Genomic DNA, 16,766 nt, shown 5'->3' with positions numbered 1-16,766 from the left:
CATGGGACACGTGCAGTTTGCAAGGAACTTCAGTGAACTGCTGAATGTTTTTAATTAGGTTGGAGCAAAAACCTACTGAGCAGGAAAACCTAGCCTGCCACATCCCCTCATTTTCAAGCCTACTGGAACAAACACGCTGTGAATGTGACTTGGGGAAACAATCATCATGTTGTGCTTCAGGGTTGATTGTTGCAGCGGTGACATCAATGACATCGTGATAGTGACCCAGAAGAGCTTGGGTGATGATTTCCCTCCCTCTCCTGGCACTTCATAACATATAACACTTTCCCAGCTTGCCTGGCCTGCAGATTTCTGGCAGTGAAACCAGCTGAGTGAGAGCTAAGCAGCTACATCTGTCACTGGTAAGACCACGTACAAATGCCTGATTAAGAATTATGGAGGCGATCTAGTGAAAGCCCGCCGTTATTAGAAGTGAATGAATTCCGTCTCTTGGCAGGTGTGAGACACTGTATGTTAGCCCTTGTAGGAAGGAGGGGTTGTAGTTGACTTCCTCAACATAATTCCACAAAAGTACTGGCAACCAGTTGGATGACGGATGGATATATAATGGCATATCAGGCTTGCACAACCGCACATGTGTGTAGGTGCAAACTTCCTCTGAATGTAAGAAATTGTGAATGGAAAACTTGCAGACCGAGGAACAGTCTTATGTCTAGGTTTTAATAACCTTCTGTGTAATTTCCTGACTTTCAAGAAGGAGCCTAGATACTTCCATAGCTGAAGATGTTATTTTCCTTGTGGGCAGGGATAGGGAGTACTTTAAAGAAGTACCTGCTCTAAAAAGTTAATCTATACAAGGGTTAAAAGGTGACACCTTACTGAGAAAATCTTGCGATGAGGGGAATTTTTCTGCTTTTTATGTCTCAAGTCACTACAGCTAAGGGAACTGTTTAGTGTTTATCTCGTATACATGCCCTGCAAAAGCAGGATGGGGACAGAGGGGAATGGAGGAGAGGCTTTCTTCTTGTGCTTGCCAAGCTTCATGCTTTTGGTAACCAACAGCAGCAGCAACAAGAAAAAACATCTGGAAAGTAGACTCTGACTGCAGAGAGTACATTAAGTAACAGGTGGCCAATTCAGATCTCCGTCCTGCTTTACAGTAGTAGCAACATAGTTACTTCTGTGGAAGCCATCCCTGCTCACAATGAGATCAGTAAGCTCAGAATCTAGTACAGTCATTTCTACAGTGTGTATGGAGTGAAGCATAAAGATAATAGGCATACAATTCCCTTTCCGTAAGGAGAAGGCTGGGCACTTGTCATTGATTCATTTGAGGCAGTGGGAGGGGATGTGGGTTAATACTGAAAGTGAATTACCTTGCTAGATTAAATTAGCTTGGTTGTCTGTTCCACTTCTGTTTCCAGTATTAGAGCCCTAATAGGCATACACAACTGAATGCTGCTTTGCCTGAAGCGTGCAGCCATGGAGCAGTCAATGGAGTTAAGGGTGGCCCTGCTCCTGCCCGTGTCTTTGCAGGAGGATGAGATTAAACCTGCAGACCACATGGAGCCTGGAGAGGGAGGCATGGTTGCCTGGCCAGAAAACATGTTGTTCTAAGGTGCCCAGGAGACTTTTATTTCGTTATATGGCTGAAAGATTGCCCCAGATAAGATGAAACTGATCCCTTCCTAGCATTCATCTATCTGTGCATCCATGGTGTTTCTCTGCAGCAGGGAGAGCTGAGTGTGCCAGTGAAGACTCGTAGCTGCGCATTCAAAAACACAAATGCTGATGCCCAGGGGGTCACACGTGTTCTCAGGGCCATAACATCCACAGGAGATGTCTCATCTGTTCTCACTGGCCATGCAATGGGGAAATTTGACTCTGGATGCAGTCATCTCAGGTGCCTTAGTTGGGATGAGTCAGGACCTCATTTCATATCTGGGTTCATAGTTATGGTTGAAATAATGCATCATGTGGTTGGAATGGTTGGTTGTATGCCAGTACTGTGAGGTTGATTCACTGAAACTTGCTTATGTATGAAACTTTCATGTACGATTACAATGTTTAGGCGTGAGGTGGCCAAGAGTGCTTCTGAAAGGCAAGGGGGAACTTCTGTCTGTGTGAAGGAGCTCTCGGGGCGGCGGGGGGTGGGGGTGGGGGGGGCAAAAACCTGATAAAGACTGGCAGTGCTGCCACCCCCTTTTGCAACTGTTTGTACAACGGGACTTTGTCTCACTGCGGAACTCATACCTATTACCAAATGGTGCTGGTTAAGGCAGTACCATAGGCCCTATGAGCTGTCATCCCTGTAAAATCCAGGCAGAGAGAGTGTGTGTTGGACTGAAGGACCTGTCTGGCCATAACAAGGCTGAGGATGTTTGTTCTGGGTAGATAAAAGGGAAGCTGCACCTTGGTAGCTGTCACGTGAGCTGGCTGTTTGCTCTTTCCTGCAGCCCAGCTTTGCTCAAGCACCATGGAGAATCTGACCTGTAAAATTTAATGTCCTTCTGCAGTATGTTTAAATAAAATATATGCCCTCAACCTTATATGCCTTGATCTTGGCAATGAAGAAAGTATGATAATGCTGTCCAGATAGAGGTCAAGGCAGGACTATTGCAAACAGTGCCTTTGATTGTCCTCTATTCCTCTTCCTGTTTTCATTTTAAATATCTTTTCAGTCATGTTTGGCAGCTAATTTATATATAGCAAAGAAGACCCAGAAGTTTTAAAGCGTGAGAGTGGTTCTTCAGTCAACATTAAGGAGGGGATCAAATCAGGTGGTCATGGTGATCTCTTCTAGATGTAAAAGAAGAGCAATCATAAAGTGATATTAAAGTCTAGTTTATAAGATTTAAACAGTATTTCACTTCTTAAAATAAATGAATTTAAAAAAAATAATAACCTAACGGACAAGAAATCAGTTCAAACTAATCCCAGTTCTACCAATACTGTGTGCGCCAATGTGATCTGTTCCCTTCTGATGTGTTTAGTTCAGGCATTTGAATGCCTGTGTGTGCAGAGTGGTATTTTGTTCTGTTTCTGTGGGTATCAGTTGCTTAGCAAAAACTTCTGCATAAACTTCCCCCTTTAATAGGCTGTATTTCACAACATGATTTATAATATGAGACTGTTAACCAGGAAATATTAATGTTTCAGGGGGAATTAATGTTTCAGGGGGGAAAACACCATTAAAGTTGCATGAACAGCTGTATGTGATTAAAATTGCCTAGTGAATGTGCAAGTAGGTTGAAAAACTGTAGCAGGTATTTTGGCAGCTACTTGTTGAAAACAAAGAAATACCAAACTTGCTTCTTTTTGGCTGCAGCAGGCATTTAAAGTGTCTTCCAAATCTGATTGGTGAAGTCGGTAAACTAGTCACAGTAGTTTTTGTTGTTGGTTTCTGCTGTTGATGAAGTTGAGAGGAAGTTCAGTCTGTGTCATCGTAATTCAAGGAATTCTTTTAACCCCATTTCATCTCTCTGCTCACCTCTCTCATTTTCTATCTCTACTCTGGGGAAGTTGGTGGCCACACAAGCTATGTGTGTTCCTGTGCAGAAAGCACAGAGTTATCTTCTTGTGCTGATTTTTCCACTTAGGTCAGAACCTGTTTAAATGTGCCTGCATTAACGCTGCAAACTGGGCTGAGTAAAAACTTGTGCCCAAACCATGCAGGCCTTGTTTCCAACTTGTATATGTGTGCATGCATGCACACTGATATGAGATCCAATGTTGACTTGGTATTTTTATGTTGAGCTGGCTAAGTAGTGGTAAGTGTTTTTTCCTCTAAGGGTATATATTTAGTTTACCAGTTATGTTGTCTTCCAGGGTATATGATTTTTTTTCCCAAATGATAGATAGAAGGCTGTCAGAAGATGCAAAGGATCTGTCTGAAGACAGGGCAAAAGTATCCAGTTATACTGTGCCTAAATCAGTTACCAGGACAGATCTATTTATATGGTGTATATGTATTTATTGCATATACATATTGTGTATATATATTTTAATTTTTTTCACCAAGAAGACAAAATGCTTTCAGCTGGGAGTTGTGCTGTCAAAAGGCAGCAGTTTAAATGTCCCTGAGTGTGTAGCATCCTGTCATTTTGCTCAGACACATGAGGACAATCAGAAGTTAGTGTTTGGTATTTAAAGTGGTACTTTATACTTAAGTAGGAGGATGTAGAAAATCCCATTAAAATAAAAAAAAAAGCTGTGTGTCCTATAAGCTTTCCAAAACTCACTTTACAACATTTTCTCATTACAGGCTGCTACTACAGTAAGCCTGAGAAGCATTTCTTTGGCAGTCAGTTTTTCTTCTCGCAACTGAATCTACAGACTTAACTGGTATATCACAGCTAAATTCTGTTGTATCAGTTACTTTCAAGGCAACTGCTTGCAGAGGGTGTCACTTTTCTGTGGGTTCAAGCAAAAATGGATGATAACGTGCCCCAAACAGTTGTTTAGTGGTGACACTCCTAGGTGAGTGTGGGAAACAAGCTGCCAGCTCCTCATGGTGGAGTCAGAACTTCAGTGTGTCATGGCTTCCTGGTTCTTAAAAGATGTGTTGCTTCAGCTCCAGAAACAGAAAGATGAAAATGCTGTCTGTGGTGATAGAAAAACTGAAATTCTTGGATGGGGGGAAAATAAGTCTTCTGGCGACTTTAATGTATGTAAAAAAAACCCCAAACAAACACAAAAAGCCCCACCAAAATAAGAGAGAGGTTGTTTGAATGTACCTTGTGCTGCTTTGCCATGGCAGTTTCACCTATCTGTCATCCTGTGTAGTCCTGGATACTGGTTCTGGCTCAGACAGGAAACGACCTTTGAGCTAATATCCACTGGAGTACTGGAGTAAACTTTGCTATTGCTTGATTTGTCTTCCCTGACAGCTTCCCTTTTACATAGAGATGCATTTTGGGATTTGCTTGTTTTCTACTAAAACAGCTAATCCGTGCTTCTCAAAATGAAATCAGTTGCTTTGGTTTTTTGCTTGTTTGTTTTGGTTTTTAAGTTCTTCCTACAAGATTTTACAGAGTTTGTATTACAGATTTATTTACACACATACACAGAGGTAGGTAAGATATTAAAAAAAAATAATCCTAGAGCTCACATTGTGCCCTGTTCCTTTTCCACATGCTTCCCCCAGTGTTTCTTCTTTGCTGTTTGAAGAAAGTTTAGAAAACTAACATTGAGTTGAAGTTTTTCCTACATCCAGTCTTGTTCTTTATGCTGTTCATTAGGGAGAATATTACCAGTGTTAATTTTGCTCCCCCATTCTGATAGTGGATATCTAGTTTTAATTTTGTATGTGTCACTAATTGAAATTGTAGCAAAGATTTGAGGGGGGAGGGGAAGGTTCCCAAGGTCTGAAATACTTGTGTGCCTCTCACTGGATGCTGTATCATTGGAATAATATTCCCTATCAGTAGAATTTATTTGATAAATTACGAGCCCTTAGATTCTGAAATCCTGTCTTGCTCCAGCTTGAGTTACCATAGATTCATGCATTACCCGATATTAGTTCAGCTACTGTCACCGTCCATGTTAGCTGTCAGTTGTATTCTTTGCAGATAATCTTGTTGGTAAGTAGAAACTGTTTACTGGCTGGGTGCTGCAGTGATACAGTAATAGGGCTACATGGCTGATCAGTGTTTTGCAGTGTGATTAAAAGGAGCAATGAAGAAAGATACATACCTTGTGTGTTTTGCTTTATATTATTTTGATTTTGTTTTCATTGCTGTTTCGTTATGTTAAATGGGGCATCTAAGAATTTACTTGGCTTTGAGAGGAGGTGAAAGCTTTTATTGAAGTGTTGTAGTATGTTATTATACCCCTCAGATATACCGAGTATCCCTCTCTTGATAAAGGATATATTCAAAATGTCCTTTTACTGCTAAGTGCAGTGTAATTTTCTCTGCTTATTTTTTGCAGGAAGTTAAGGTTTCAGCGTTAAGGAAGATGTGGATTGACCCAGGTGACTTACTGACTGATGGAAGCAGGGCATTGGCTGATTTAGTTAAACTTAGCTACTTAACACTTTGCTCTTCTATGGTTTGTGGTTTGCCTTTCTGTGCAGTGCAGGATTGTTAATGCGAGGTCTGCCTTAAATTCTCATAACTCCTTGTTCTCTGGGATATGTCTTATATCTCACCATGAGCATGGCAGCAATCTCAGAGGTTTCCTTCCAGTCCTATTTGAATATTTGTAAATGAAATACCAATCTGATGAAGAACAGGAAAACCTGTTTTCTTTTCTGACATCAGTTTGACCAGGGGCTGACTTGTACACCTGTGCCTGTGTTTGGAAAAGGGTTCTGAAGGAAGAGGAGCAGCAGGTTCTTAGGGGAAAGGCTGAAAGCCTCTGATATTTTTATTAATATTAGTAAAATTGCAGTGCTTGTTTTTCTTGTTGCTCTAAGTAGCATTTTACTGTTTCATACTACAGCACTGGGGAACTCCCCTGCGCTGTGTGCTAAAAGAGTCCTGAATTAAGTCCCTGATGGATTACCTTTACCCAGCAGGTCAAACATCTTCAGTTGGAGACTCAAGTACTTTCCTAATTTAAAACCTTGATCTTTAAGTTGAAAGCAGCTTTTACGTCATGAGTCTTTGGATTGCTTCCATAGGGGTAATCATCCATGCAGTTTTGCTTCCTTGAGCGTATTCAGCTGCACAACAGTGATTTAAAAACAAACAAACAAAAATAAAGCAGGTTTTAAGTAATTCTTTACCTTCACCAGCACAGTTACCAGTTACGAGAATGATTAACATTCGAAAACTGATAGGCAACTAAAAACTTTGATTGCTATTTTCATTTAGGAAAACCCTGTAATGTTGGTTTGTTTGGGGTTTTTGCTGCCTATACTGGTATCCTAGTTAAATTTTCATTAGAGGAATGACTTCCTACTGGAAAACATCACTTTCTTCTAAGCGCCCTATTCTTTTGCTGAGTCTTCAGCTCTGCTTGCTTTTGTTTCTGTACTGGTAGCCCTTGAATGGGGGGCCTATTAAAAAGTTCCACACGTAAATCCCACTTACCTTATAGTCGTGTAGATGATGAGTGTTTTTTCTCCTGCCTAATTTCTTCTCACCTTGCAACACATTGCTGTTGCATGTTGGTTACCGACCACTTTTCATTAAGTACGTGCAAGCAGTGAGTCTCACATTTTATCATCTGTGGAGAAGATAACTTTGTCTTCACTGCATGCTCACCCAACATGCGATTTAATTCTTTTTTTTTTTTTTTCCCCAATACAATTGATCAGATGGAGCAGTGACAAGAGGAAAAAAACAAATAATGCATTGTATCAGAACTCAAAACCCTATTTGGTGAATAGCACTGAGTAAAGAAGATCTATATCCAAGCAATTGCTTTTGGGCCTCTTGTGTTTGAAATACTTGCTTGCAATGTTATCTCCTTTCTCAAAGGTAGTTTCACTGGAGTGTGGTGTTAATTGCTTTTCCCAGAAATAGTAAAGGTATTACTACTTACACTCCAGAATAGTTCCAATTCCTTTCTGATAGTATGATCTCAAACCCTCTCAAACATTTTGAATTCAAAAGGGAAATCACTAGTTAAGCTGGGCAGTTTTGAGGGAGATAGGCAGTTAGTGAGTCCTATTGAAGACTGAAGAGAAAGTTGTAGTGACTGTTAATGATATCTTACGAAGCCAAATAACAAGATAGTGCAATGGTAAATGAAATTCAGCAAACCCATGTGTCAGGTAGTGAAAGAAATTGCTTGGATATTTTGATGATAATTTGTTAAGGTATCTGCCAAGTGGTTTTAGTTAAATATCAATGTGAAATGTTGTATGTAAACATCAGTCAGGCTTCATTAAAAAAGGCTTGCATTTATTGGAAGTATGCTATTATATAAAGACTGGTTCCTCCCACCTGATCTGTGTAATCTTCCATGTTTGCTGAGCACTCAGCAAGAAGGGCTTTCAGAAGTACAAAGAAGAGCAGCAAGAAAGCTGAATATTCCCCTTTAGAATAGATGAGGTCTCTAGTAGCGATAGCACATGAATAAAAAATCACGTGATAAAGTGTGATACTGGGGCAGAGGAACAGTACCAATGGAAGTCTTCCCTGTGCTCACAGTAACAAGTCAAGGGAGAAGCAAGGAAATCAAAAGGCATTGTACATAATGACACACATTACAGACCTTATTAACATACCAACACACTGCAGAAGGCAGTGCTGATATGATCTTTATTTTAATCCTAGGAAACTGCATATATTTGGTGGAAGGAATAGAATACCTTAACCTAGCTATGGTGAAACTGCTTGGGGTGACATGCTGTAGAGCCTTGTAGAACTACTTACAGTAATTCATTTTCACGTGAGCAGAAATGTAACGTTATTGTTTCCTACTGTCCACATCTTATCCTTTTTGAGCTGCCTCTTTTTAAAGCACTTTGCAAAAAAATGGTTAGGCTATCTTGACTTCAGCCCAGCCAAACCCATCCTGGAAGTACATGTACCTTCATCTTAAGGCAAGAAGACGGACCTAATTAAGAGATCTTTAAAACAGCAGCAGTCCTCTTCCCACACGACCATTGCACAATCATTGTGGTGTATGCTGGGACACAATAGTACGTTACTTAATACATGCAGATGAAGGCGAAGAGACCAAATGAGGTTGGCTTTTGGCATGGTCTGCTCTCAGCTGTTTTATCAAGCTTTATTGAAATGACCTGAAGGTAGGTCACCCATAAATTGCTTGCATAATTAGCTGTCCATACTGTCTAAGATTTCTGAGATTGGTCAAAGCACTCTTGTAGTTATAGTTTGTGTGTGTTTAATACAATCTGCTGAAGGGCTAATTGGGGGGGGGCGGGGGGGGGAAGGCTCAAAAGCAAATAAATTATAACAGTTTATGCAGTTATTTGTTATGTCAATGTGATAGAGAATGTGTGACCCCACAATGGAAAGGTAATTATTTTCCTGCTATGGCAAGCTTGCTAACCTGATATATTGCTAATGAATGGATTAGATGGAGGTTTGGCAGCCACTAACATGAGCAAATGATTGTTTTTAAGACCAGTTCATGCTGATGCTGAGGTCCAAGCCAAGTAATGATTATGACAACAGAGACAATTCCTCATGCATTATTTAGTGTATCTCTCTCTCTCTCTCTTTTCCCATCAATATTTAAATCTGATTATACATGTACATCCCTAAGCACTCACACATACAGCTGGAATACGTGAGGAAGTCTCATTACCTAGTTTGTAGCCTAAACATTAAATGTGCATGTTGAGTTTTGATTTCAGTGTGTTTAAATAAGGTATGCTTTCTTTCTCCCATGGCTGTCATGTTTTGCTGTGATTAGGTAAGCTGCTAAAACCTGGAAGAATCATCAGGTCCAAACATTGGGGGAAGCAAGGTCCAGGTGTGTTGCCAGAGGCTGCCTGTCTTGCTGGCAGGCAGACGTTCATCGAGTGTACCATTTATATGTCCGTGGTGCTGAAAAATAGCCCCTTCCTTGATATTTCTTGCTGGCAGCTCATTCAGCAGAGAACTTTTATCCATTCTATGGTTTTCATTACATGCAGGTGATGTATTTGTCAGTATGAGAGGACTTCTTAATTTCCTATCAGTCAAGTGTTTAATCTTCAGTCTTCTTAGTTAAGTTTGTTCTGACAGCTGATTCTTTCCAGTCAGAATGACTGCAGAGTCACATCAATTATCTTGAAATACTGGGTTTGTATTTGTGCCTAGGTATGACTGATTAGGCTTTGGCTCTGAGGTCTGTTGTGGTGCATGCGCCCTCAGGGCCCTGGTGCTCTCCCCCTGGCTGTGCTGCTGGCTGTGCGGTCACCTGGCCGTGGCTGTGCACCAGAAGATGTTTCCATGAAAACTCCTGTGGTATCAGCTAGGTGGAGAAGACTGGAAGTCTTGAAGAGTCCTTGAAGCAGATTTTGGGGAGGGTAGGAGAAGTTTTCTGGACTGTGGTTTTGAGGACTACTACCAGAGACAATTATTCAGGATGCGTAGTTGACAGCAAGTGAAAATCTGCCCTTACACAAGGCATGTTAATGTAAATGAAATACAGAGATTACAACATCTGGACAACGCAAAAGGGAACTTTATAGATTCAGATGACATAAAACCCACTTGTGTTTACCCCAGGCGGGGATCAGCTCCAAAGGTGGTTCTCACCTGTCCAGCTGGCAGATTTCTAGTCTCCTGACTAAGCATGTTCTTTATACATGTGTGTGTACACATGATACACGGGTCATCAGACACCATGCTTAGTGAATGCATTTCTCACTTTTGAAACTCCCTCTCAAAATGCTTTGCTGCAGTGGGTTGGGGCCATCATCCTCTTACTTCACCCCCCAGATGTTGGGGATTAATTTTTAGTAGGGTCTGTTGTGACAGGACAAGGGGTAATGGTTTTAAACTTAAAGAAGGTAGGTTAAGACTAGGTATAAGGAAGAAATTTTTCACGATGAGGGTAGTGAAACGCTGGAACAGGTTGCCTAGGGAAGTTGTCAACACCTCATCATTGGAAGTGTTCAAGGCCAGGCTGGATGGGGCTTTGAGCAACTTGATCTAGTGGAAGGTGTCCATGCCCATGGCAGGGGGGGTGGAACTAGATGAGCATTAAAGATTCCTTTCAACCCAAACTATTCTATGATTCTGTGATTCCACGTGCAAAGACAGTAAGATGAGCTGTGTAGTGGAGTGGCAGCTGTATCTTGCTCACCATTTTCTTGAGACAAGGCAGTTGGCAGCTTGCTGTAACATGCTCATCCTTCCATCTGGACTATATTGCAATGGGTGTATGGGCGAAACACCTGCTCCCATGGGCACACAGACTGTTGCATCCTCATCTTGCAGGAAAAACTGCAGGAGTGCTGCATGAAGAGCTACAAGGCTACTTTTGCTACAGAGTGTTAGAGAAGAGGGTTGCCTTGGTATTACAGTCCCTGAGATGAAAGATGACATTTTGGTTGGCGGCCTGAAGATGTGGGCAGTTGTCATGTCATTAGGTGTGGTTAGCTTATACTGTAATACATTTGTTACAGTTAAGACTCTCAAAATCTATTATTTCCTTTTTGTTGCCTTTTCCTCATTTTAGTAAGTGAAACCAGATAATTAATCATAAAATTTCTAGTCTGTGGTGCATCACTCATAACTCACTCGTGGCTGTAACTAATACACATGAGTTGGAGGTCCCTCCTTGGCTGCATGCTCCTTGCAGTGGGGGTAGGTATGGACTGCAGATGCAAGAGCAAGCTACACAATTAGAATGGCCCAAAGAATTCCCAACGGGGCAGCCCCATAAAAAACTAAATTCCCAACTATTGTTACTAGAGGTCAGCGTTGAAGTAATTTTAAGGTCAACTCTCTTGCCATGTAGTGGATTGTAAATTCCAGCTGTGGATGGTTGTGGCACAGGTGGGATTTGCGTGAAATGAGTAAAATACTGAGCTTCAATGGTTGGGTTGAGTAATTTCATACATTCTTGTAACCCTTCATGTTTTAATGAGTGACAGCTGATTTATTTCTGGATAAATGACAAGATGATCTATTATCTTTTGTTGTCCCTCCCTGCTACTTGCCTGCTTTATAATTAAAAATCCATGTTCCTTTTTAAATTTGTGGGCTAGTTCATTAGCAGAGTTCTAGTTGAATAGCTGTTAAAATCATTTTCAGCCAGGGATTGGAAACAGAAGTTAGATACACAGATACTGTTACGATTCTGTTGTGATTCGCTGTTTTTTGCTCATCGGTAGCTGGATGTATATGAGGTCATGTCCATGTATATGAATGCATCTTGTGTGGAGCTGGAGACCTAAAAGTTCTTCACCAAAGCCCTGCCTCTAACTTTGGCATAGGTCCCTTTAATCACCTTTGAATATCCCAGCCAAAAAACTGTATGTAAAAGGCGGATCTTTCTGTGAGTTGAATTTGAGTATTTAGTTGGTTTGATTTTTGGAATAAATGTGCTTTGTTAAAATAAAGACAATCTTTTCATGCCCATTTTTTCCTTGTGGAAGTAATGTATTTAGGTGTAAGTCTCAAATAGCAAGATGAATCTGTTCATGCAAGAACATCTGGTGCATGGCCAGGTAGAGCTGCATGTCTGTGCTGGGGTATGTAATGTGTTTGTAGGCTGTGGTCGTAGAAAACTTCTGTACTAAAACCTAAATTTTTGGCTGCCTTAGAATGCCAGGCCACAGGGGTACAGGAAAAGGTGCTGCCAGTTGCTGCAGTTCACTGAGCCAGTCCTAATCTCTGGGAGAGTGATGGGACTCTTGAAGAGTTACTGTTACCTTCTACCTGTGAACTTCTAGAGTTGCTTGTCCTTGGGGTCACGGTACATGCTTTGTTTGTAACAGATTGTGTTTAGGAATAATTGGCACTGTGTCTAGTCCTTTCAGGTTTAGGGCATGTTGGCATGGAAAAGGAGTATATGACATGACAATGCCTGGAAAATTGCAGAGCAGCCTTGTGTGAATGTGATTATTCATCAATATGTGTTTGAATGTTGTGGTACGCATCAAGGAAGGAGAAACAGACTTGATGGGAAAAGGATGGAAACCTCCCTAATTTCAGGGAGACCGCAGTATCTCATGTGGCCTTTGTAACTCTAAAATAATGAGCTTATTTTCAACCGTAAGATTATTTGATTATATTTATCTTTATAATTCCAGATAAAATAGTGTTATTTAAATGGCTGTCATGCCTTCCATTTATGGAAGGTGAAGTGGGATTTGCATTTTGTGTTGTCTCGAAGTCTTGACTTCTCTAAAATTGTTTTAGTGTGTCAAAACAGGCTCAGTGATAATTAAGGAAAGAATAGCTTAGCATAAATGCATATATATGCGCTTTCATCATTTTCATAGACAGCAGAGTAGTTCCCAGCAGCAAACTCTCAATGCCTAATTTCCATAAAGAAAATTCAAGAGATACTTAGGAATACCCAAAACCCAATGATTTCAGCCCTCACGAGATGCATCCACAAGAATACCAAGCTGCTGGATGAGTCGGTATGGATGGGTTTCCATGGATTGTTTGGGAGTTTGATAACATGACACAGATTTATTCAATCAACCTCTATTTCTGGGGTGTTTTTATTAGGAAGGTCAGTGATCTGTCTGAGCCTAATTATCCCATCTGGCGAGTGTGCTTGAGGCACACAAGTTTCCTGCAGTTCATGTGCTCAAAGAAATGACGTGGTTAGCACATTATTTATTCAGCTCTGACTCCTCAGCTGAGCAGAAAGGTATCTGCTGGCAGCTGCATTGCCCAGGGTAGCCTTAGATGTGCCTCTGGGAAAGGACTAAAGTTTCCATCTCTAGCTTTATGGGGCAAGCTTCCTCTACTGCTCTGCTACTGGGACTCGCGTTTTCAACCTGTCTTTTTTTAATCATTCTTTTAATGGTCTCAGAGGACAGTTAAAAGCTGTGTGTTGAATCAGAACTTCTTTTCTGTTTTTCAGAAGTTTTCTTTCATTCTTCTGGTACAACTGAAATATTAGGTGAATTTTCAGAAAGACCTCCAGGTATTCAATCAGCAGCATCATACACCTACCATTGTCAAAATATCTTAAGTCTTTATACAGACCTCTAAGAGCACAGTATGATATCAGCCCAACCATCTCCAACACAGTTCAGCCACACAGTGCGTCTGTAATGGGTGGAAGTAGGGTTGGAGAACACTGGTGGAGCAAGTGCCACATCATTGGTCACACACACACACAAGACGTGGATGAAAAAGGAAATGAACATGTTGACTCTTGGGTTGTATATTGGCATACAAACTGCTAAACCCCTCCATTCTTTCCTAGGACATCAATTCAAAATGCCAGCCAAAATCAATATGGATTACGGACAGTCAGTATATTTAAACTTTCACTAAGGCTATGTGGAAACCTGAAATCTTAAGAGACATCGTTATTAATGAAGCCGCTCAGTCATTATGCAATAATATACATATCTATATTGAGACATCCATTTCCATGCTTTGTAATCCTATTTTAGACTTGAAAAGAATGTAATATAATTCTTGCTGGAAAATGTTTTAGATAAATCTATGAATTCAGTCAAAGCTGTATGTCCTTTATCTGCTGCTAGGCTCTTTCATTAGTGGCTCTTGACAAACCAGTGCTATGTAAAATGTGACAGTTAAACTGATAAAAATCCAATTTTCTTTGTTAACCAGAAACAGGTGTGCAGTCTATGTATTTACTCTGAGATCTGAGACTGCTGACAGGATTGAGGTAGGTCTGTAGCTATCAGGTTTACAGCTTGAATTCTGTCACTTGACTATTTTCCCACTAGTATGAGCTATATCTATTAGCAGGGGCACAGAGTAAAGCCATGCTGAACTGTAAAGATTATATGCATTGGAACAATAAAAGAAAACAAAGTATTATTGTATGCCAAGAGCGTGCTGATCTGTAGAGGTTTTGAAAAACTGTAATACAGGAGGGAAAACTCAAAGGAAAAGCTTGGGTTTTTTTCTTTTCCCCACCTCTAATTTCATAAATGAGTAAAACGGGGTGTGCTAGTCCTTGTTAGTCTGTGTTTGTAAACATGCAGGCTTGTAGAGATAGTAAATGCCTCTCTTCTGGTGCTGCAATGAAAATGTGGATGTTTTTTCTAGTATAATGATTGAAATGTGATTTTTTTCAACAAAAAGCTTATCATTCCTGTGTTTGGAAGATGACTCAGAAAAAGCCTGGGATACCTGGGTTGTATGGAGTGAAGTAACATTGTTTCCTTTCCTGATAAATTTGATTCGGTACACTGGTCTGGTAAGCAATTATAATTGCTCAAAGCATTTATACTTGCAGACATTTCTCAGTCATCTAAGCTGATCTTTACTTCTGCCAAGATCTTAGTTCAAATAGTGCTTAAGTGATTTAAGGAAGAGAGAAGGAAGGTGTGCGGATGAGGCAAGAATGAAGAGGAAGAAAGGGTGGAGAAGAAAGATTCAAGGAAGATGGGAGAGAGAGAATTAGACTATGGCACAGTGAAGAAAAGGTTTGGGTATCTGTAGTGAAGTAGGCAAAAGGCACACTTAGCTTGCAGTCTGATATATATTCTTATTATCTGTGTTTGGGGGAGAAGAATATACCTGGCTGCAGGGTCAAGTCCAAATGTTTGCAAGTGAAAAATTGGGGAGTGTGAGCCATGGAAAGCAGAGCCGTGGTGGCCGTATATTCTGCACAGACCCTGCATCTGCTTGGCTGGCTACAACCCTGCAAGGCAGATGAGCAAACTGCATGGTGCGTGCATCTCTGTCTTCCCTGAGTCCGTCCTGCACTCCTGCGAGCACCAGATTTATTTCATTGTTTTAATCATCCTCAACAAAGTCATCTATCAGCATCTGAAAATTTTCCTCCTAGGATAGGAGCTAAGCAGCCATTTTATTGATGAGCTTATTGAGATTTTTATATGTGGCCGACAGTGGCTTTCATCACAGTGCGGTTCTGTTGCTTTGGCAGGAGAATTCTGTCTAAATGTCTGAAACAAAGGAGTGGGCTTGGCAGAGCTAAATGTTTATTAAAAAAAGGGAGGTTGGTGGTAGAGATCAGTAGTCAGTAGAGGCACTGGGTTATTCAAGAAATAGAACTATTAGCGGAAAATTCATAGGGTTTTTTGTTGGTGTTTGGGTTTTTGGTTTTGTTTTTTTTTTTAATTAATTATTGCCTTTAGTCATAATAGATTTTTCATGACCTTGCAAATAATTGTGAGCAGCAGAGGAACTCTAAGGGAAGATTGAACAATTTCGCTTCTGAGTTGTTTTTTCCTGGGAACAGACATGTTTTTTTCATTGTTGGCAAAAAGTTTCAGTGCTGCAGGTTGTAAAGATAACCATTTTGTGTTTTGCAAGCACAAAAATCACAGGGAATTTGGTCTGGTTTATTTAGGAGAGTGAAGGAAAGAGGAGAAGCTGTAAGATGCACACCTACACTTAAAGTAGCCTCTAAGTTCAACATCATACACAAATTCTGTGTGATGTTTTATATGGACTCCTAGATTTTGTGTGCAGGCATCCTGAGCATGAGAAACTCAGGGAATGGGGATCCAAGGGCATCTGAAGTGCTCTAAGTCCATGATGTCCCCACACTGTTGTTAGAAGGAAGACCATGATGCCCATTTCTGTTTGTCACCATCAAAACTGGTGTCAGCTGGAAAAAAAAAATTATTTGCTTTTTTCCCCTCTTTTTCATTTTGAGGAGATTATGTCCATTTCAAATGCAAATTGCTGAAACAAGCATTTCTGATCTGTCTGATGACACCTGTAGCTCAACGTGAAGCTTTTGGCAGTGGTAATGGAGTCATTGCTTGGATAAAATGACTCCCTTCCAGCTGTCTTTGAATGGTTTTGTTTGCTCACATAAGGAACTAAAAAAAGTATATAGTGTCATGGTATCTCAATGCCTCCTTCCTCAAACCACATGGTCAATAAATTCTTGCTTAGAGAGACTTCCAGTCTTGCAGCAGCTTTCATTATATTTGCGATTGGCTTGTTTATGTTGGCAATAGCACTAAAGACTGAATCTGTGAACCAGGACTAGTTTAATTAGTAAGTATTATCTGAGTGAAGAATAAAAAGTAAATCCCTCCTTTAACAAGTTTACAGCCTAAATGCATATTTCTTGTAAGGAGTTTGTTACTGTTTTCTCATACAATTCTTAAACCCACAGTCCCCAAGCTGTAAACTCCTAAACTATCAATTGCCTATACTGTAGACACAGTGGTTTTCTCACCCTGACACATCACCTTTTATAGCCACAAATCACAGGGGATTTGGCTAGCGCTGAAGAGTGTGTAGCAA

The 16,766-nt window shown here is 40.6% G+C and overlaps 1 protein-coding gene across 6 annotated transcripts in view; it reads left to right on the top strand.

Moving 5' to 3' along the window:
• Positions 1–16,766, top strand: part of VWC2 (von Willebrand factor C domain containing 2) — an 81,998-nt gene that overhangs the window by 33,929 nt on the left and 31,303 nt on the right. Inside the window, exon 4 of one of the 6 annotated variants that reach the window (XM_037381381.1) lies at positions 5,893–5,915. The exons of the other annotated variants lie outside the window; for them this stretch is intronic. Within the exon in view, the coding sequence (XP_037237278.1) occupies positions 5,893–5,900 (8 nt within the window). The 3' untranslated portion in view covers positions 5,901–5,915. Of the gene's footprint in view, positions 1–5,892; positions 5,916–16,766 lie in introns of those variants that run through there. 6 annotated transcript variants of the gene reach the window in all.

This window comes from Falco rusticolus, chromosome 3 (assembly GCF_015220075.1).
Source record: "Falco rusticolus isolate bFalRus1 chromosome 3, bFalRus1.pri, whole genome shotgun sequence".
NCBI classification, from domain to species: Eukaryota; Metazoa; Chordata; class Aves; order Falconiformes; family Falconidae; genus Falco; species Falco rusticolus.
The sequence above is the reverse complement of the archived record's forward strand: the minus strand, read 5'-3'. Positions and strand labels throughout refer to the sequence as shown.